This window comes from Carlito syrichta, unplaced genomic scaffold, assembly GCF_000164805.1.
Source record: "Carlito syrichta isolate Samal-C Ts95f unplaced genomic scaffold, Tarsius_syrichta-2.0.1 Scaffold315650, whole genome shotgun sequence".
Lineage (NCBI taxonomy): Eukaryota > Metazoa > Chordata > Mammalia > Primates > Tarsiidae > Carlito > Carlito syrichta.
Genome location: NW_007259746.1, coordinates 74,013 through 96,590, shown reverse-complemented (window position 1 = coordinate 96,590; position 22,578 = coordinate 74,013). Strand labels below are relative to the sequence as shown.

Here is a 22,578-nt window from a genome sequence, read left to right as displayed (position 1 = left end):
CGACCTGCTGGGCTCCGGCGATCCTTCTGCCTCAGCTGTCCAAGTAGCTGGAACTACAGGTGTGCACTACCACAACACCTGGCTCATTTTTGATTTATTGAGGTCTCGCAAAGTTGCCCAGGCGGGTCTCAAACCCGCGGGCTCAGGCAATCCACTCACCTCAACCTCCCAAAGGCGTGGGATTACAGGCTGAGCCACCGAGCCCGGCTTTTTTTTTTTTTTTAATGTAATGCATCCAAGTTGCTTCCTGGGACTCAGATGGACTCCACTGAAGTCTGGTATCTTGCTCTGACTGATGCACTGTGTCTAGGGGACAAGGGCACATCATACCAATGGCTACCTCAGCGTGTTCTTGGAAAAGGGATGGTGAGCAGAGAAGCACCTGGGGGTCTCTAATACTCCTGTTTGAATTCTCTTACAAATTATAAATATGACCCACTATAATCAATTCCTACAAAGAAAAGAGGGTAATTTCCTTATTCCCTTACTTCACCATAAAACAAACAAACAAACAAACAAAACTTTATGTTGCAAACCATATAATGCTCTGGGTTCCAAGCGGAGACTCACCTGTACATACAGATTCACCTCTGCACTTCGGCACAGGTATGGGAAGTTGCCTCCTGTTTTCAGGTGAGCTCTTCGGGCATTGGGATATAGCTTGTACATTTCTTCTTTAGCTTCAGTTGAGAGTGCACTCTGGTCAAACACCTTTGAAAAAAATACAAAACTGAAACCTACTGGTATGTTACTATATTCTTTTCACATTATGGAAAGTGCTACACCAAGCCTTCCTTTCTCATAAAGAGACAGTGCAAAACCCTGAGCAGCCTGAGTCACCTCTGAGCACCGATTCCTGGGGTCTTCTAACTCCAACCTAAGGCATTAGTTACAGATCCTACTGCCAAGTGTCTCTTGCATTCTTCTTTTTTTTTTTTTAGTGAATATAAAGATTTTAATTATTTTTAAACACTGTGGAATATAATTGTCTGTTTAAACCCAAGATAATAATAATAAAGTATGTGGTTCATAGAATATATAGAAGTAAAATATATGACAACCATAGCATAAAGGTGGAAATGGTAGTATAGACAGTATAGAGTTCTAAGGCTCTTATGCCATTAGTGAAGTAATATAATGTTACTTTAAAGATTGTAATAAGTTCACTAAGTACTATAAACCCTAAAGCAACCACATAAAACTAAGTACTATAATAATAAGTCAACAAAGACAGACAATGAAATTACAACACATTCTCAATCCAAGAAGAGGGAACAAATAATTGATTTATTCATCAGACATAAATTGTCAGATGGTAGATTTAAGCCTAATCATAATAGTTAATAATAATGTCTTCCATATTTTAAAATAGCCAAATCAGAAGATTTTAAATCTCTCATCACAAAGAAATGATAATTATTTAAAGTGATGGATATCCAAATTAGCCTGATTTGATCATTCCACAAATTACATATGAATCAAAGTTTTACATTATACTTTATAAATATATGTCTAGCATTCTTTTTTTTTTTGAGTTGGAGTCTCACTCTGTCACCCAGACTGGAGTGCAGTGACCGCTCTGGCCACCGTAGCCTCAACCTGCTGGGCTCTGGCGATCCTTCCGCCTCAGCCTTCCAAGTAGCTGGAACTACAGGCGCGTGCTACCACACCCGGCTAATTTTTTTGATTTATTGTAGAGATGAGGTCTCGCCAAGTTGCCCAGGCAGGTCTCAAACTCGCGGGCTCAGGCAATCCACTCACATGTCTTGCATTCTTTAGAGGAAACATTCGACCATGAATTTCCTTTTTCCTCGAATATAGCTAACTAAATTAACAGAATATTAACAGTTAATAATCACTGAAAATGCCAATAAATTTCAAAAAAAATCTCAAAACTGCCAAAAACGTTCTCCTTTTATTATTAGCCAAAAACAATTACATACGTTGTATATGCTCTGTGAAAACAATTCCCCCCAAAATTTAGAGAATAAACTACAAAGTCTAAATCCTTTCTTGGAGAGACCATTGCTGGCAACTGAGAACAAATGATTCTAGACAATTTTTCAATATCTATACAAACTTATGTTTTTAAAACACATGCAAAAATTGTTTCAAAAAGTAATTTAAAAGAGGCCAAAATACATATTTATATACAATTTATATTATATATTTATGTTTAAATGCATCTCCAATAAAACTTGTGGCTGGTTTTCAGGGACCACAAGCCCAGGTGGTGAGCACTGCTTTGAAAGGAGGGCAGGCAGAGTAAGTGTACCATGAGCACCATTGAAAAGCTCGCTGTGAGCTGGGCTTGGTGGGAGGCTGAGGTGAGTGGATTGCCTGAGCCCGTGGGTTCGAGACCCACCTGGGCAACTTGGCGAGACCTCATCTCTACAATAAATAAAAAAATCAGCCGGGCGTGGTAGCGCGTGCCTGTAATTCCGGCTACTCGGAAGGCTGAGGCGGAAGGATCACCGGAGCCCAGCAGGCGAGGCTGCGGTGGCCGGGAACGGCCACTGCACTCCAGTCTGGGTGACAGAGTGAGACTCCAACTCAAAAAAAAAAAAAAAACTCGCTGTGTGTCATGTAAACATCAGAATGTAGCAATTACAGTAAAGATTTATAAGAAGTTATTGTTTATATGCTTGTAATGGATAATTTCCTGACAAAAATCAGTTTTTTAAAATACCATATTATTTGAATTTAGGAACAAACTCATTTATGAGGCAAAATAAAATAAGTATGTGATTTTTAAAAAAGTCAAAACCACAGTGAGATACCACTTCATATCCATTAGAATGGATATTACCAGAAACCCAGAAAATAAAAAGTATCATCCAGGATATGGAGAAATTGGAAACTTTGTGCAAGTAAAATGGTGCAGTCATTGTGGAATACAGTACCGCAGTCCTTCAAAGAGTTAGACATAGAATTACAATGTGACTCAGCACTTTCACTTAAATGTATATACCCAAAAGAATTAAAAGCAGGGACTCAAACAGATACTTTTTTTTTGAGTTGGAGTCTCACTCTGTCGCCCAGCCTTGATCTGCTGGGCTCCGGCGATCCTTCCACCTCAGCCTTCCAAGTAGCTGGAACTACAGGCACGTACTACCATGCCCGACTAATTATTTGATTTATTGTTGAGATGAGGTCTCGCCAAGTTGCCCAGGCGGGTCTCGAACCTGCAGGCTCAGGCAATTCACTCATCTTAGCCTCCCAAACCACGGGATTACAGGCTGAGCCACTGAGCCCGGCAAACAGACACTTTTATGTCATTGTTCATAGAAGCACTAGGCACAAAGGCCAAAAGCTCGAAACAATCCCAATGCTCACTGACAGGTGAATGGAGAAACAAACTGTGGTAAACACACACAATGGAATATTATTCAGTCTTAAAAAGCAGTGACATTCTGACACAAGCATAACATTTCAAGATAAATCCTTAAAAACTTATGCTAAGTGAAACAAGCTACATAAAAGGATAAATATTGCATGAGTCCACTTATAAGAGGTTCCTAGAATAGTTAAATTCATGGATAGAAAATAGATTCCTGGTTATCAGAGTCTGAGGGAAAAAAGGGAACGAGGAGTTACTGTTTAGCAGGAATGGAATTTCTCCTTGGAATGATTAAAAAAGTTGTGGAAATGGATGGTGGTGACAGTTGCACAACTTAATGTGACTATATATACTTAATGCCACTGAATTGCACACTTAAACATGGCTAAAATGGCAGATTTTTTTTTTTTGAGTTGTAGTCTTACTCCGTTGCCCAGACTGGAGTGCAGTGGCCACTCCCGGCCACTGCAGCCTCGACCTGCTGTGCTCCAGCGATCCTCCCATCTCAGCCTTCCGAGTAGCTGGAATTACAGGCGTGCGCTACTATGCCTGGTTAATTTTTGATTTATTGTAGAGATGAGGTCTGGCCAAGTTTGCCCGGGGCGAGTCTCAAACCCGTGGGCTCAGGTAATTCACGCGCCTCGGCCTCCCAAAGTGTGGGATTACAGGCTGAGCCACCGAGCCCGGCCCAGATTTTTAAATGTATATTTTACCATGATAAAAAAATGAGAAGCAAGCTTTTGTACAAATTAGACTATACAATTGTTGATTTACTGGCCTGTGAGGCAACTTCTCATTGCTGCCAGATGTGTAATAACTAAAGTGCACTATCTATTGATGAGAAAAGCAAAAATACACCAAAAAGGTAAGGACTCCCATGCTGCATTTATTTTGATTTCAGTGACTGAAAGGAAGAAAAGCCAAAATGGAGTCACTGTAGTGAGAGTGGCCGCCAATTTTAACGTTTTTCAATTGCTTACTTCAACCCATCTTATAGTCATTAAACAAGAAACAAAACTAGTTTCCTGGAGGTAGTTACTGATAATTGTCTTGTAACCACCCCTCCAGGCATGCTTTGTACTAATTACCCTATTATCCAAAGTATTTGTCTTCCAGCCATACAGGCCCTGGCTGACCTAATCTATTGTAATCAGCTCTTCCTGACCAAGGGGACACAGATCACTCCCCCCATCACCATGGAGACAGCTCCTGTGTTATCTCACCCAAGAATGCTTACCTGCCCCCTCATTAAAAGGGAAGCTTTAAAAGCCTTCAACCTCAAGCATTTACTGCCAAACATTCCTTAAGCAACTGGCCTCCTCTCTAATCTTGGAGAGGTGGATTCACCCTTTTTCTCTGATCTACTTTCTAAATAAACTTTTTCTGACCTACTCTTTGTGCAATTCTTTGCATCTTTCTTGCGGCACCTGCTCACTGACCTAACAATGATGTTATTCCTGACAGAAAAAAAATCCAAGATAAGCAATAAACAGATTATTTTGGAATTGAGAAAGGCGGAGGGTAAAAACAAATGCTAAGGCAGCATTTGAAGAGGTACATTAAAAATTATAAGATAATTATATGGAGAACCTTGAATAATACATTTAAAAAGGTAAAACAACATTTTAATTAAAAAGTAAGCTTACATCCATAATGGTTACAGGGATGTCCCGAATTTTATGAGGTTCCACATAAGAATTTTGACAATTCAGGGTAAGTCTTGAAGCCAGTTCACTCTGACCCAAACTTTCCAGCTGCAGGAAGAAACACAGGTTGTTTTTGAAATAATTTTTTCACATTTATATTAAATCCACAGATAACATTTGTGCTTATAAAGGTAGTATCAGCCAGGCATGGTGGCTCATGCCTATAATCCCAGCACTTTGGGAGGTCGAGGTGAGAGGACTCCCTGAGCCTGCGGGTTCGTGACCAGCCTGGGCAACTTGGCAAGACATCATCTCTACAATAAGTAAAAAAAAAAAATTAGCTGGACATGGTGGCGCGTGCCTGTAATTCCAGCTACTTGGAAGGCTGAAGCGGAAGGATTGCCTGAGCTCAGCAGGTCGAGGCTGCAGTGGTCGGGAGCGTGCTGCTGCCCTCCAGCCTGGGTGACAGAGTGAGACTCCAACTCAAAAAAAAAAAAAAAAAAAGGTAGTATCATGTGTGGTGGGGTCACAAGAGTTACCTGTGAGGAAACACAAGTATTTGAGCGCCATGAACTGGGCCTCTGAGGAGGTACTGGCATTTTCCTATTCTGGGAAACTGATAAGGTTTCTACAAATGAGGTCTTCTACAGCCCTCAACCTAAACTGCCTATTTCAACCAGCTGCCTGTGGGCAGCAAGCCAATTCCTATAGCTCAAAGGTAACAGATAAACCTTTAAGGAATTGTAAAGCAGGAAAAGACTTCAAAAAATCTCCTAGCCCAGAAGTTCCTAAATGTAAGTGTATAGACCTGATTCATCAGATTTACGTGGGAGGGAGGGTGGGAAAAAATAAATACAGATTCCCACACCCGATGCCCAAGGATGTCAGATGGATGGTCTGATGTGAGGCCTCGGAATCCGTATTTTTAAAAGTTTCTCCCAAGTGACGTTGATGGACAGTTGGTGGGAAGCACTAAAGTAGCCAAGCTCTTACCAATTCAGTTGTATGAAGGTTAATATGGAAGATTATTTAACAAATATCTCTAATACATATTCAATGAGACAAATGTACCTTCTGGAACCAAGCAGACGTGTAAATTCCCAGTGCAATGTGTCCCCACCCTAGTCCCTGATCCTTACTCTGTCCACCATGAAATCAATGGCATCAGCCATCATAGGGTCCACCGGGCCAGATGAAAAGTTTCCGAGAACTATTTTTTTGAGCATAAATGCTGGCATCAGCCAAAAGCTGTAAAACAAAGGCAGAGATTGATCATTTAAACTTCCAGGACTACACATAAGTAGCAAATGTTCTCACTGAAGCTTCGCATTAGCCAGGTACTTGGGATATACAGGTAAAAAGACCCAGTCTCTTTTTTTAAACAACTCAGTTTTTAAATCTAGTTTTTACATACATTTTCCCAAGCTTCCCAAGAGTTATGGCTTAATATAATTACACCTTTATTTAAGGATTTAGAATAATTATAAGTCATACTTCAAAATACCTTTACTAAGGTAGATATTCTGATGATTCCAAAATATGTTTTTTCTAATTGGCCTTTTTCTTTCAATGATTAAACTATTTCCTTTGGAAAACTGAGCATTAAGATAAATATCCTTCTGGTCGATGCCACCTTTTGATTAATCTATCAAAATACCAGCATGAAAGTTATAGCAATTCTCCAAATTTGCTACTATTAAAAATTCAAGGCAATTTGATCTTTATGACTTTCTATATATGATCTTTAGTTATATTCATTCCATTAATTTTGACTGTTAAGAGTCATCATGAGCTGGGCTCGGTGGCTCAGCCTGTAATCCGCACCTTTGGGAGGCAGAGGTGAGTGGATTGCCTGAGCCCATGGGTTCGAGACCCGCCTGGGCAACTTGGCGAGACCTCATCTCTACAATAAATTAAAAAAAAAGAAAAATTAGCTGGGCGTAGTAGCGCACGCCTGTAGTTCAGCTACTTGGAAGGCTGAGGCGGAAGGATTGCCGGAGCCCAGCAGGCGAGGCTGTGGTGGCCGGGAGCGGCCACTGCACTCCAGTCTGGGAGACAGAGTGAGACTCCAACTCAAAAAAAAAAAAAAAAAAAAAAGAGTCATCATGGAGAGGAAACACTAAATTCTCTAAATTTATGATGAAAATTACTTATAAAAGGTGCAGAGCACCTTCTGATGCTTATTCTCTTTGGAATAGTCATCTGGAAATTGAGCTTCCCTCAAAAGGACCCATCTTCCAGTTAACTTTCTAAGTTCTTTTCTACCCCTGCCACTTTCTTATCTTTTAAAGGTGATGGGTCGGGCTTGGTTGGCTCAAGCCTGTCATCCCAGCACTTTGGGAGGCCAAGGCTAGAGGACTGCCTAAGCTCAGGGGTTTGAGACCAGCCTGGGTAACTCAGTGAGACCTTGTCTCTACAATAAGTAAAAAAAAAAAAAAAAAGCTGGGCGTGGTAGCATGTGCCTGTAGTTTCAGCTATGTGGAACGCTGAGGCAGAAAGATTGCCTGAGCCCAGCAGGTTGAAGCTGCGGTGGCTGTGACCATGCCACTGTACTCCAGCCTGGGTGACAGAGTGAGACGCCAACTCAAAAAAAAGAAAAAAGAGAAAAATGGGTGATAATGTCTAAGTATGCTCTGTGAGGGGTGAACCCTGTTGGCTTTGCTCACCTCTGTATCCTCGGCATGCAGCACAGAGTAAGCACTCAGATACTTGATAAAAAGTAGCTGATATGCAACAGCACAAACAAATCAGGGGCACACTTGACATTCTGATAATTAGGACAACAATAAAAATAATAAAAAATAATCAATGAGCTTTAGTTCATTATTTGCATGGGAAGTATCTGTATGTAGCTAATGTATACAAGATATTGCTGCACAAATGCTGAGTAAACTACTGAGATAACATTAGGAAAGTTACAAAATATTTCAGACTGCAATCCTAAGTAGATGCGAAAACCATAAAAATAATATTGATCTATAATATTAATTGAAAACTAACCTGACCACACAGATATGGGCTTTTTTTTTTTTTTTTAGAGTGGAGCCTAACCTTGCTAGCAACAAAACAAGTACACAGTAAACTGGCTTTAAGGTACCATTAGACATCTATCAAATATTATTCGACCATAAAGAGAAATGAAGTGCTGGTTCATGCCTCAACAGGAGTGAACCTCAAAAACAAAAAGCTAAGTGAAAAAAATCCAGTCACAAAAGACTAATGAAAATGAAAAAATTAGTGAAGGGATGGCTCTGAGGAAACAGGCACCTCACTGGTTGCTCCCAAAGCATTTCTACCATTTACATCTTTCTGAAGAGCAAACTAATTATTGGTGTCATGATGTGCAGAACATCTGTTGATGGAATAAATGTTCTGTCTTTCCATTTGGAGAACATATCTCAGAAAGGAAAGGAAAACAGTGATTGATACAAAGATTTTCTGCAGAACATGATGAAGAATTGGGAAAAACCAAATGCCTAATAAAACTGTGTCAGTCAATACACAGAACTATTCACGCAAAATAATAGTGGGACAAGTAGAACACACAGTATTAGTTATATAGACATGCTGAGGAGAATCAGCAGAAGTATATGAATGCATATCAAACAAAATTAAACAATAATTTAGAGTAATGAAAAGAGCTAAATTTAGAGTTCATGGAATTCTTTTCTTTTGCTGATATGATTGTTTCTAATTTTAAAAGCCAAGGAAGGCCGGATTCGGTGGCTCAGCCTGTAATCCCACGCCTTTGGGAGGCTGAGGTGAGTGGATTGCCTGAGCCCGTGGGTTCAAGACTGGCCTGGGCAGCGAGACCTCATCACTACAATAAGTCAAAAAATTAGCCGGGCGTGGTAGCGCGCGCTTGTAATTCCGGCTACCTGGAAGGCTGAGGCGGAAGGATTGCCAGAGCCCAGCAGGTCAAGGCTGCGGTGGCCGGGAGCGGCCACTGCACTCCAGTCTGGGTGACAGAGTGAGACTCCAACTCAAAAAAAAAAAAAAAAAAAAGCCAAGGAAGATGTAGAAGATGGAAGTAAATAGGAGCCTTCCTGTCTACTTGTCAAAAACCCCAAAAGCCAACATTTCCAAAATTCCACTCAACAAAATAAGAATTTTGACCTAATGTTTATGTTCTTACCTGTTTGCAGTCCAAGTCTGGTTAAAGATAGAGGTGTCACTGAAGGAATTGCAGAGGATGAGGGAATGGACCCTAGGAGATTTGTGAGTGTATTCAGCAAATTTCTGAGCCAAAAAGCCTCCCAAAGAAGCCCCAAAAAGGTGAACCTAATTATAAACAAACATAGATCCTAAAATGTTGATCAATTCTGAACTTAAGTTTCAAAAATAAATTTCTTCAATTATCACTAAACACAGAATATAATGTCATCACTAATCAATAGAGTAAAATGGCTGCAGCAGTTAGAAATTTAGGAAATATTGTGCCTAAATGCAATTTATTCACCCCATCAAGACAACAATACAGCTAAATACAGATTATACAAGTTAACAAATATTATTCACAGAGTGCTTTAGAAAATAAAACTACTTAGTAATTTATGGTTAAGAAAACTATGATTCAGTAGTTCCACTCCTAGGTACATATCTAAGAGAACTGAAAACATATGCTGACACAAAAACTAGTGCACAAATGCTCATAGCAGTGTTACTCACCTACAGAGTGGAAACAACCCAAATGTGCAACTGGTGAGTGAACAAAACATGGTATATTCATACAAATATTATTCGACCATAAAGAGAAATGAAGTGCTGGTTCATGCCTCAACAAGAGTGAACCTCAAAAACATAAAGCTAAGTGAAAAAAATCCAGCCACAAAAGCCTATGTATCATGTGATTCCATTTACATAAAATATCCAGAGTAGGCAAATTCACAGAGACAGAAAGTAGACTAGGTGCCAGGTCAGGAGGAAGGGAGATAGGGAATGACTGCTAATGAACATGGGGTTTCTTTCTGAGGTGACAAAAATGTTCTAAAATCGACTGTGGTGTTGGTTGCAGATATCTGTGAATATACTAGAAAACATGGAATTGTATACTTTAAAAGGGCAAATTGTATGGTATATGGTATATTTATCACAATTAATCCATTATTAAAAAATAAAGACAATATCAATCAGGTTCTACAATATAAATGTTGCCACAAAAATCACATGTATGTAATTTGTTTCAGGGTACTCACTTTATCCAATTGTAAATGGTCTAAAAGTTTTCTGAATCCATCACAGAATTCAAGATGGTCCCAATATATTGGATACTGCAACTGAAATTATAATAATTTTTAATTTATTTTAAAATCCATGAAGGTAAAAATGCAATTCATATACTTAAAAAAATTAGGAATCACACAGTAGCTTTTCTTATTTGCTCAAGTTCTGCTTCTAATTCAGAATATGTAAAAATAAACTCTCACTTTCTACTAAACTTAATAATTCACATTTTACCTGACAGGCCAAAATGGAAAGAGTATAAAAAATAACCACACACTAGTGATATTAGATGAATAACAATTTCAATCTATATCAGTTCCCTTACTAAATAGTTGAAAGTCTGAGATGAAAGGATGAAAGAACAGAACCCATCAAAGTAAAGAAATACTGTTTCCCCTCAAATCTAACTTTGTTCTAAATTATAGCTCAAGATAACGAGACATAAAGTCTGTTCTAAGGAGAGCTCCCTCTCCTTTTGGTAGCATTTCTTTAAAGGGGTTTTTGATAAAATTGTTTCTCTTCTTTTAATTGACTTAGTCATTCTGACTGATTTCTTAGTACTTCCATTTATGACAATAAAAAGTATCACATTTGACCTTAAGTAGCCAGTCTTAATACTGGCAATGATGAGGAAAAAGAAACAGAAGTCACAGATTCATTTCTAGGGGACTCAAGCTTGTCACCTAAGAATTTCTCCTTTTTTTTTTTTAAAATATAAAACCTGTCTGACAGACTTATTGTTTAAACACTTAGATTCATTTTTTCACTGAAAAATCATTGGAACAGATATTGCCATGTGAATTATAGGATTGGTTGAGATATGATGTAATATATTACGTTTATTATAAAATTCTCTTTGGTTTAAGACTTCCATCATCCTCAGACAGGATGGAGAACAGATTCTCCCTGCAGGAGATGTGAGTCAGATGATGGCATAAAAGAAAGAGAATGATTTTTTTTTTTTGAATTGGAGTTTCACTCTGTTACCCAGGCTGGAGTGCAGTGGCACACTCACGGCCACCCCAGTGTTGACCCACACTGGGCACTGGCGACCTGCCTCAGCCTTCCACATAGCTACATAGCTGGAACTACAGGCGTACGCTACCACGTCCCATGAATTTTTGATTTATTGTAGAGACAAGGTCTCACCAAGTTGCCGGGCTGGTCTCGAACCAGCGGGCTCAGGCAATCCACTTGCCTCGGCCTCCCAAAGTGCTGGGATTACAGGCTGAGCCACCGAGCCCGGCCGAGAATGATATTTTTATGAAGACTTTAATTTAAAAATATCCATGCCCTACACAGGTGACAAAATTGTATGTAACTCAATACACACACACACAAGTACAAGTAGAACTGGGGAAGTCTGAATAAGAATGGAGAAGTATGTTAATATCAATATTCCGGTTGTGATAGTGTACACTTTTGCAAAAGGTTACCATTGGGAGAAACTGGGGAAAATGTAAAAGGATTATTTCTCTTTATCATTTCTTATAACTGTACTTGAATTTATTTCAATAATAATTTAAATAAAAAAGAGCTGAGCATTTTAACTGTTACATATAACACATATTTAATAAGTTCCAAAACCTCATGGGGCTGAACATTTGGGTCAAATCTTGATGGTACTGACTCTATGACATCCTCCCTCCCTCCAAAAAGAAAAAAAAATCTTGAGGACAAAGTCATTTTGAAGACACTGTGGGCCTTTTCTTGCTTCACTACCTACCAATGAAATAGGGAGAGAACACATCAAGAGCCCCGAGGGCAAAGAAGAAACATTTTGCCAGAACCAAAGCTATAATGACCTGCCAGTTTGGAGCAATAAAGACACAGTTAGCAATTGACAATGCTCCCAAGTAGGCCAAACACCTGAGGGCTGCTCAGTTTCCCCCCTTCCTGGCTGATTAACAGTGGCTACCAAAGTGGTACTGCCATGTCTTGGGCTGCAGAGGGCTAGGATGAGGACATCTTGTTCTCCTAGTTCTTCCTATACATGAAGTCCTATAACAAAGGAGGACATATGTTGGAGGGACTCAGACACGCCATATGAGGAATGGTTAAAGAAATGGGAGAAATTAAGCCAGAAAAGAGACCTGGGAGGAAGGCAGCAGGTGGCACTTCTCAAGTAAGAGAAGGGCTGCCAGGAGGAAGAGGCATTGATTCCTTTTGTATGGTCACAGTGGGTGGTAACCTCAGTAGAATTTTCAGTTACCTTCCAAGAGAAGTGATCTGACCCACTTTTTCACTCCTTTCAACAGAAAATAAAATGTATAAGAACAGTAGTACTCTCACAGGAAGTACCACTTACATGCGAATATCCCAGGTTCCAAAGACAACTGCCAGCTCCAAAGCTAAAGAGACTCTCTCCTTTCTCGGAAGTTAGGAGACCAACCTCCTAACTAACCTGTGTTGTTATATAGTCGGCATACAAAAAAAAAAAAAAAAATCAGTCACAAGCAACAGTGCCTTCCCCACACACCTTTCTCTCAGGGAAGGAGATTCAAGTATGACCAGTGGGAAATGAGATTGAGACCAAGCTCAGCTATAAATGAACAGTTAGAAACAAAAAAAGTCTGAACCAAATGCTAAAAAGATGAGCTAATTAATGAAGTTCACCTCAAATGTCAAAGACGCATATTAAAAGCAGGTTTTTCAGGCACGCATACGTCAGCAGATTTCTTTGCTGTCTAATATTTCACGCTCAGCTTCCCTGGAAGCAGCAGTGTGATAAGATAAGGAGAGGAAAGGAAGTAAGAAGGCTGAGCTCAGCTCCTCCCTCCCTCACTTACTGGTGTGTCACCTGTGGCAAGCACTAAAATGACCTGGACTTCAGTGTCCTCATCTATAAACAAGGACAAGGCTTCCTACCACTCCGAGTTGTGAGAAGAGGTAAAGAGAGACAGACACATGCAAACCTGGACCTGGAGAGAGGCTACCACTACTGACAAAAGAGGTCTGTTCCCACTGAATCTGTGTAACTGTGTATGCATACGCTTCCTTGAAAAGGTTTCATCTCATATTTTAAAATAAGAAAACAATATCTTACCTCAATTAAAAAGAAGTGTCCATTACTATAGTTGATCAGAAACAGAAGCACAAAAAATTCAAATTGGGGTTCTGAACTTTAATACTGAATAGATAATACTTACAGCTATAACCCGGTAACCCCATCCAGTCAAAGCCAAAATCTGCCGGAAAAATACATCTGCAGTTCCACTGACAGGAGGCAGAAATATGAGAGGACACCTGATACTTTTGGGGCCTGCATCATAGAGTGACCATATCTTACTGTCATCATCATCTACGATAATCTGGAGGAAAAGTTACAAGAAAAAATGGAAAATCTTATGAAAAAAATTTTTTTTGAGACAGGGTTTCACTCTGTTGACTAGGCAGGAGTGTGATGGCACAATCATAGCTCACTGTAGCCTTGACCTTCTGGGCTCGAGCAGTCCTTCGGCCTCAGCTTCCTGAGTGCTGGGACTATAGGTGTGTAGCACCACACCTTAATTAAAACTATTTTTGGGGGGCCAGGTACAATGGCTCATGCCTGCAATCCATGTACTTTGGGAGGTCCAGGTGAGAGGATTGCCTGAGCCCAGAAGTTTGAAACCAGCTTAGGCAACATAGCAAGACCTTGTTTCTGCAAGAATAAAAATAACGTGCAGGGCATGGTGGTGCATGCCTATAGTCTTATCTACTTGGGAGGCTGGGGTGGAAGGATCACCTGAGCTTAAGAGTTGGAGGCTGCAGTGAGCCGTGATTATGCCACTGCATTCCAGCTGGGAAGAGGGAGTGAGACCCTGACTCAAATAAAATTTTTTTTAAAAGGTGGGGTCTTGCTATGTTGCTCAGGTTGGTCTCAAACTCCAGGCCTCAACTGGTCTATCTGCCTTGGCCTCCCAAAGTGCTGGGATTACAGGCGTGAGCCACCATGCCTGGTCTGAATTTGTTTTTTATGCTATTTTACACTATAATTTTACTGACAATTTGAATGCTACTGTCTTGTTTCAAGGTATCCCAGAGATCACACCAGACTAGCATGCATAACAAACTATTCTGGTCTTCTTTTATTTCTTTAGTGTTTACATATTTCACAGAGCTGCTTAATTCTCTTCCAAAGAGCTACTTTTTCTCTCAGTTTAAAACGTTCCTTTCCACCCATGTCAACAGGAAGAAATCTATACAAGCATCCTTAATTCCTCCCCATCTTTCTAGTTGTGTGTGTGTGTGTGTGTGTGTGTGTGTGTGTGTGTGTGTGTGTGTGTGTAGGGCAGTCTGCAGGTATTCTTCAGTGCTAGCCCAGAGGACTGGCTGGCATCAGTAGGGCCAGAGTATGAACAGGGGAGTAGATGGGGAGACGAGACTGTAGGAAGAAGCTGGGTAGATAGACAGGACAGCACCCATTTAGGAGACGCTGATCCAGACCAAGCCTCTGAGGGGCGGGCAGGGAGGCTTCCACGACAGAGGGAGGAGGCAAGTGTGTGTGCCTCTGTCCCAGAATACCTCAAGCCAATCAGTAAGAGGGTGGGGGTGAGCACGAGGAGAAACTGACTTCTGGGGAAAAGCGGGTGGGCAGGAGGAAGGTCATCAGAAACCTTCCTGATTTAGTGGTTCTTGACCCAACAGGGAAAAGAGCTGAGCCAAGCCAAGAGCTCAGCACAAGCTTGGCAGACGTCGTGTTACCTCTTACTATTCACTGCATGACAGTTCAATTTTTGTTTTCTTTGACTGACTTAGGTGGTATTTAGAAAGTTACATGAACTGCTTGAACATTTGCCAGTGCAAATTAGTATCTGCCCTACTTTGATATTAAAAAACTCAGGTTCTCTAGGTTCTCTTTTTCTGAGGACTCCTCACTGGCGGAGCTGTGGATGCCATAGTGTCACTCTGTGGGTCACCAGCTGCAGACAATGGGGAAGGGCAACACCAAACCCAGTTCCCTTCTGGACTTCCCCCAGGCACAGACGGTGACGGTGTCTCTCACACTCATGTTTTTGTTCTGTGTGTTTTGCACTAACAATTTTGCTTTTCATGTTTCTTTTTGCTGTGATCATGGTAAAAAACTCTCAGTGATCTTTGACAGAGCACACAATAAATCCCAATCTGAGCATCTTACCAATTTTTTTTTTTGAGTTGGAGTCTCACCCTGTCCCCAGGCTGGAGGGCAGTGGCATGCTCATGGCCACCGCAGCCTCGACCTGCTGGGCTCAGGCGATCCTTCTGCCTCAGCCTCCTGAATAGCTGAAATCACAGGCAAGCACCACCACATCCAGCTAATTTTTTGATTTATTGTAGAGATGAGGTCTCGCCACATTGCCCAGGCTGGTCTCAAACCCATGGGCTCAGGCAATCCTCTCACCTCCGCCTCCCAAAATGTTGGGATCATAGGCGGGAGCCACTGCACCCAGCTTAAATATCAATCTTATAGTAATAAAATCACGTAAGATGCTCAGATCTCTAAAATTTTCTAGAAAATTATTTCAATAATCTAATTTGGAAGAAAAGTAACACAAACAGTATGCTCTGAAATAGTATTTTCTGAAAAGTAACAGAAAAATTTGAACATAAGCCATATTAAATGTGTTTATCACTTTAACTTTCTTAGAATTCCTTGAATGCCAATTTTGTCAAAATACTTTTAGAAAAACAGTATGTTTGATCATTAAAAATCTAGCACCACAAAATTTCAGGCAAATGTATCATGACTCATGGACCAAACTGATCTGACAACTAGAAAAAACCACAGCAATGAAACCCATTTCTCGAAGTACTTCTAAGAGTATTTAGACAAGTTTGGGTTGTTTTGGGTCTGGAGATGAGCTTGTTGAAGCAGCAAGATCACCAGGGGGCGCCCACACAAATTAGCAGACGGGATGGGAGGAAGAAGAGGAACCCCAGGGCCAACTCTCTGGTCAATGTGGGCAGCCGTCCTCTGGACAGCGAAGAGGAAGGGAAGCTTCCTTCGGCAGGCAGCCCAAGCACTTCTGACTTTGAAGCTAGGTTAATCTAATTTCTTTTTTTTTTTTTTTTGAGTTAGAGTCTCACTCTGTCGCCCAGGCTGGAGTGCAGTGGCCGCTCCCGGCCACTGCAGCCTCGACCTGTTGGGCTCTGGCGATCCTTCCCCTCTGCCTTCCAAGTAGCGGGAACTACAGGCACATGCTACCACGCCTGGCTAAGTTTTGATTTACTGTTAAGACGTGGTCTCACCATGTTGCCCAGGCTGGTCTTGAACCCATGGGCTCAATCTTCTCACCTTGGCCTCCCAAAGTGCTGGGATTATAGCCTTGAGGCTACTGCGCCTGGCCAGATTAATCTAATTTCAGTCCATCCTCTACCAGGTTGTGTGAGCTTAAATATATTTGTTTTTGTTTTAAATAGAGATGGGGTCTTGCTATGCTGCCCAGGCTGGTCTCAAATTCTTGGCCTCAAGCCATCCTCTGTCTCAGCCTCCCAAAGTCCTGGAATTACAGGCATAAACCACTATATCCAACCATTTTTTTTTTTGAGACAGGGTCTTGCTCTATTGCCCAGGCTGGGGTGCAGGGGCACAATCATGGCTCACTACAGCCTTGACCTCCTGGGCTCAAGAGGTCTTCCTGCCTCAGCTTCCCAAGTAGCTGGACTACAGGTGTGTATCACCAAACCCAGATAATTTATTTTTATTTTTTGTAGAGATGGGGTCTTGCTATGTTGCCCAGGCTTAATATGTTAGTTAACCTCTATGAACCTCAATTTTCTCATCTGTGAAATGAGCACAAGACCTGCCCTGTTAAACTGTTAAAAGAAATAAATAAGATATCTAGGGAGTTCTACAATATGCCAGGCATATAGTAGGTATCCTGTCTATATTTAGAGAATCGTATCTTAGATTTCTACATCGAGAGTAATTTTATTATTAATTCAAACTTGCATGATACTTCCACAGCTGTCAACTCTGATGAAATTATTACCAGAGACACTGAAGACTTTCAGATCACAGTTATCTAACACTTTTGCAAAGGAATTAGCAAAGTTTTTACTCTGAAGCCTGAACATCCAATGTCTCGTGTAATCGCCAAACATGTGGAATTAATCTGGGAGTCAGAGCCAATATTCAGTTTCAATATAAGTGTTTAGGCTTTTCAAACATCTCAGGCAAGTCAGGCTTCCAGAAGATGACTGTGGCAGGGTATGTCACTGCAAACTGAGGCTTTATAATGTAATCCATCGTGAATCTTAAATCTGAGGAAAAGGAATAAAATCTGACTGTACTTAGTAGCTGTAAGTTTTTTTTTTTTTTTTGAGTTGGAGTCTCACTCTGTTACCCAGGCTGGAGTGCAGTGGCATGCTCATGGCCACTGCAGTCTCAAACTGCTGGGCTCAGGCAATCCTTCCACCTCAGCCTTCCAAGTAGCTGGAACTACAGGTGTGTGCCACTATGTCCAGTTAATTTTTTGATTTATTGTAGAGGTGAGGTCTGGTCAACTTGCCTAGGCTGGTCTCGAACCCATGGACTTAGGCAATCCTCTTACCTTGGCCTCCCAAAGTGCTGGGATTATAGGTGTAAGCCTCCATGCCCAGCCTAGCTGTAAGTTTTCCACTAATTTACAGTGAGGGGTATACACACACCTGCTTGCTTAAATAGTAAAAGTAATTATAAATGAATATAGTTATGACTGCCTTTGCTTTTGACGGAGTCTCAAAAGTTGACTGCGTGTGGCAGGGACAAGGTGAACTTTATGTTTTGCAGTCCAGACTCATGACACTTGGCAGTAACCTTTACTCTCAAACACTGTTAAAGCATAATGTCTAAATCATACACAAAAACAATACAAGATTTTGCAAATAAGAGATGTAGTAAAACCATACATACCTTCTTAAGGGGAACTGTACTTCTAAACCAGTTATAATCAGGAGAGACTTTTATCTCCCCCATGATTAGCTGAAATGGAGGTTAGCCCTGAAATAAAAGCATGTGATGTTTCATGTCAAGAATTCATGTTTACTTCAGAACCAAATGTAGAGTCTGGTCTAGCTTTCCCAATAATACCTCAAAGAGTAAAACTGAGGAAATGGGCTCTTTTACCTTTTCAGTATATACTTAAACTACAGAAAATAACCTGGTGAAATGCTACAATCATAGAACCATAGAGCCCTTAGAGAAATGAGTCCAACATCCTTAGTTCCTCTAGAAGAGGAATCTGATGGAGAAAATTTAAATGACTTACCTGAGATCACATTGCTATTACAGAGCTAGGGCCAGATGCAGGACAGTCTTCAGATACCATATTGCCTGTCCTAGTTAAATGATTCCCATTGCAGTACCATCATCTATCTTTTGATATTACCTTAAAACTCCATTTTAATAAGATGTTCCTGTCTGATTATAGAGAACAAAATTACAAGGAGCAGTCCATGCTAGTGAAAGAAGTTTACAGTAAGTCTGCTTCCTGATAAATTCACACATACTATAAATCTAATGCTTAAAGAAACATAACCTCAGAAATTCACATGTAGTTCCTAATATAAAATACAGGCAAATTTGCCATTGACATTGATGCAATTAAAGGTTACACAGTGTCCTCTGAAAGGTCTACGATATAAACTTGAAGGCACTATAACTAGCAACAAAACAGAACACTTGCCTTAGGAAAAAAAGTGTGGTCTTTTGTTGTAACCTCAAGTTTTTCTACCTCTGTGACCTTGGATTAGTCACTACCCTTTTTCGGTTTGTTTTTTCATCTATGACTGTTTCACCATATTCCCAAAGCCTAGAACAGTGCTTGGCACACAGCAGGCATTATCTCTTGACTAAATGAGTGGCTACAATCTAAGGAGAATGAACCAGACCATCCTGGAGTCCGTTCTAAACCTGGCATCTGTGAGCTGTGGACTGGCCGGACATCTTCAACCTAAAGCCTGCTTTCTTTGCTTGGGCATCTGTGATATGTCATAACAGGAAAATGAAACTACAGTTCCCTGCTGCCTAGTCTTACTGCCAAGTGAGGAACTTGTGCCCATTAGTTTGGAAGGATTCAAAGACTTGCTGTGCACCACGTCCTCTACCACCATAGCACGGCTAGACGCTAGCAGGGCTGACGTGAGGTGGAGACTCCAGTACTGAATTCCTGGGCTGACTCTGAACTGTCATTTTAGAGGGGTTTCTCTCAACTGTTAAGGAGAAGGGATTCTAAACTCAATGGAACTCTTTCCCATTGGCCCTGGAAATTGACTCCCTCAGTAGACTCAACTGTTGCCTTGGAGAGTTACTAAGTGGAACTCCAAGTAAATGCAGATATTCCAATACTAGATTTACAACTTTGACATTGTAATAATGATCTCGTCTCTCAAAGGTATATGGTACTTTTAGAAAAGTTTGTTAAAATAGTAAGTTGCCTTAAAGTATCAAGAAAATAGATAAAATTCATATATTTATAGTCTTTTGATTTTTAACAATTGTGCCAAGACAATTTAATAGGGAGAGGACAGTCATTTGAACAAATAACTCTGGGACAAATGGATATTTTACATGCCAAACAAATGCATTTAGAGCCTTACCTCATACTCCACACGACAATTAATTCAAAATGAATTATGGAGTAAAAGAAAAAAGATGAAACACTAAACTTAGAGAAAAAAATAGGAGAAAATCTTAATGACCTTGTGTTGGAAAAAGAGTGCTTAATATGACATAGTACAAACTATAAAATAACAAATTGGTAAATGAGACTTTATAAAAATATTAAAAGTTTGTGCTTCAAAAGGTAACAGGCCCAAACTTTACCTGCACATACATTACTTATGTACCTAATTCTGACTTGTACTCCACATCTCTATAATAAAGTAAATATATATGTAAAAAAAAAGAAAATAATCAGCCAGTTTTATGTAAAAAGTCAACGTGCATAGATGTAACTACTGATGCTGAAATAAAAATTATTCTTTGCATATCCATTTTATCTTGAATATTAACATGTTTAAAAACCTAAGTCATTTTTAACTATAGCCTTTCTCTGAGCTGATTATTACTTTTAATTGAAAGCAACTAACACATATAGTTAATTCTGGAATATTTTCTACCTGGACAGACTTGAAATACTCTCGTATTATCTAAATACTTTCTTTTCTTTTCTTTTCTTTTTTTTTTTTTTTGAGTTAAGAGTCTCACTCTGTTGCCCAGACTGGAGTGCAGTGGCTGCTCCTGGCCACCACAGCCTCGACCTGCTGGGCTCTGGCGATCCTTCCACCTCAGCCTTCCAAGTAGCTGGGACTACAGGCGTGCACTACCACGCCCGGCTGATTTTTGATTTATTGTAGAGATGAGGTCTCGCCAAGTTGCCCAGGCGGGTCTCAAACCCGTGGGCTCAGGCAATCCACTCATCTCAGCCCTCCAAAGGCGCGGGATTACAGGCTGAGCCACTGATCCCGGCTTCTAAATACCTTCTTAATGGAAACATTTCCTAGTATTGCATTTACTAGAAACAATTACTCTATTCTACACAGGAGGGAACATAAAAACCATGTTTAGCAAGTAAAATAAATTCAATAGATTTATAAGACACCTGAGTTAACTAAAGCCAGAAAGTTTACTTCTAGAGTTGTGAAACATGGGATAAAATAAGTTATTCGTGGCTCTGGAATCATTGCAATGCACAAACCAAACTACCATACAAATACACACATATACAGGCACACAAATTCATACACTCACCCCCTTCCTTCCCATAGCAGTAAGCAGAAAGGTGTTCCTTACCAACAGTCCTCAGTGTAATTCACAACCACCTCAGTATTCTAACATGTTATAACTAATCTTGCTGAATAGAGAGATTCCACCCAGTTGTGACTAAATTTTTGTAGAGACAAGTGATTTTAACACTTGCGCTAGTTTGGCATCACATGAAAGGTAAAATGGACACCAAATGTTGCATCTGACCAAGCGAACAAAAGCTCACTGCTGCAAAGGGAAAGCAGCTGGGAGTGGCATGAAAAGGAAAGTTTGTTCTCCAAGCTCTCTTTCATCCACTTTGGTATACTTTTCCAAGTCACATGAAGAACATTCTGTATATGGCAAAGAAGGTTAACTGAGATTGTGACCCAACTGGTCAGTACTGAATACGAAAGAATGTGGGCCATGAGCTCAACACTGATTTGATCTCTCATGATTTAGTTCTTCACAATAACAAAAGCACCTGTTCATACTGGTGGGAAAGGAACCACAGAGGTCAGCCTTAATCTTGCCTGCGGAAACCCCTCTTTGGGGTGTGCTGTGGTCTCCTGGTCCTCTCTGGCCCTTGTGCTGCTGGACAAAAAAAACGGCCAGTTGAGAGTGTGCAGCTGTCTCTTAGAGTTTCAACAAAGTCACCTTTACAAATGTTTAAGTTACATAACGAGCTGAACTAGACCGAGGTTTCTACTTCTTTATCTCATCTATTGCGTATGTACACTCTGATTATTATTAATACAAGCCACAAAAAACCTTAGAATCTGCGTGTCCAACCATCCCACACCACACCAGTATATAACTATCCTTTAAAAAAAATTCTTATTTTAAAGCTATGGGGTACAACTCAGGATTAGGTATACAAGTGAACATCACACAGGTAAAGTTTGTGCCTCCCTCTGGTACCCGCTTTGCCTGGTTTGAGATCAGGTACCCTTATTGATGTTGCCCACTCCCCCCTCAGTATCCCACTACTGCCAATCCCTTTCTTAAAGTATTTATAACTATCCTTTTACAAGACCTCTTCAGGAAAGATTTCTCCCCCTTTTCTTCAGGAACCTATTTCACGATCTCTGAAACTCATGGGTGGGCGACAAAGCTCCTACCTGACCTCTCTTCTGGGACACCTTGCTCTTCTCATGCTCGTGGTATAAAAGCGTTTGGAATTCTGGAAACAGCTATTGAGTTACTCCTCAGTCTGTTGAATCTTTGTGCCAGCAGGAGCTGGACCACGGCAGGTGGGGACAAAGCGGCAGCACACACCTCTAACTTGCAACCGCCCGGGAAAGCGAGAAGAGGAAAACCGAGACACGGGTTCCACCCCATCGCTCCTCCTACACGCGGACACCGCACACCCGGCCCGTGCTCAGCTGTGACAAAGACATCTGTCGCGTTCGGGCTGAGGTGCAATCGCCAAAATAACCGGCTTCTGCTCGGGGTTCGAACAAGTTTACCGAAAGAGAAGCACGTTGCCGGGCGGCGGTCGTGTAGCCCCGGCTGGGCTTGCTGGAGGACGCCCGGGCGGAGACTCCAGCCGCCCCCACCTCCCCGCAGGAGACCCACGCAGCGGGCTCTCCACTCGCGGACAGCCACGGAGACAGGGTCAGACACAGCGACCACCCCACGAGCGCAGGCTCGGCGTCGGGCGGGGACCGACACACAAACAC

General features: G+C 41.0%; 2 protein-coding genes across 2 annotated transcripts in view; both read right to left on the bottom strand.

The window, feature by feature from the left end:
- The window catches only part of SPG21 (SPG21, maspardin), a 22,687-nt gene extending 1,033 nt beyond the window's left edge, over window positions 1-21,654 (bottom strand). The window contains exons 1-8 of the mRNA XM_008073120.2: window positions 20,945-21,654; window positions 18,065-18,151; window positions 13,359-13,520; window positions 10,182-10,262; window positions 9,122-9,267; window positions 6,126-6,234; window positions 4,987-5,094; window positions 571-711 (exon numbers count right to left, since the gene is read on the bottom strand). Of these exons, the coding sequence (XP_008071311.1) occupies window positions 571-711; window positions 4,987-5,094; window positions 6,126-6,234; window positions 9,122-9,267; window positions 10,182-10,262; window positions 13,359-13,520; window positions 18,065-18,127 (810 nt within the window). The 5' untranslated portion in view covers window positions 18,128-18,151; window positions 20,945-21,654. The remainder of the gene's footprint in view (window positions 1-570; window positions 712-4,986; window positions 5,095-6,125; window positions 6,235-9,121; window positions 9,268-10,181; window positions 10,263-13,358; window positions 13,521-18,064; window positions 18,152-20,944) is intronic.
- Window positions 21,655-22,245: 591 nt separating this feature from the next.
- The window catches only part of LOC103275728 (REST corepressor 3-like), a 25,798-nt gene continuing 25,465 nt past the window's right edge, over window positions 22,246-22,578 (bottom strand). The window contains 1 exon segment of the mRNA XM_021706504.1: window positions 22,246-22,489. Within this exon segment, the coding sequence (XP_021562179.1) occupies window positions 22,246-22,489 (244 nt within the window).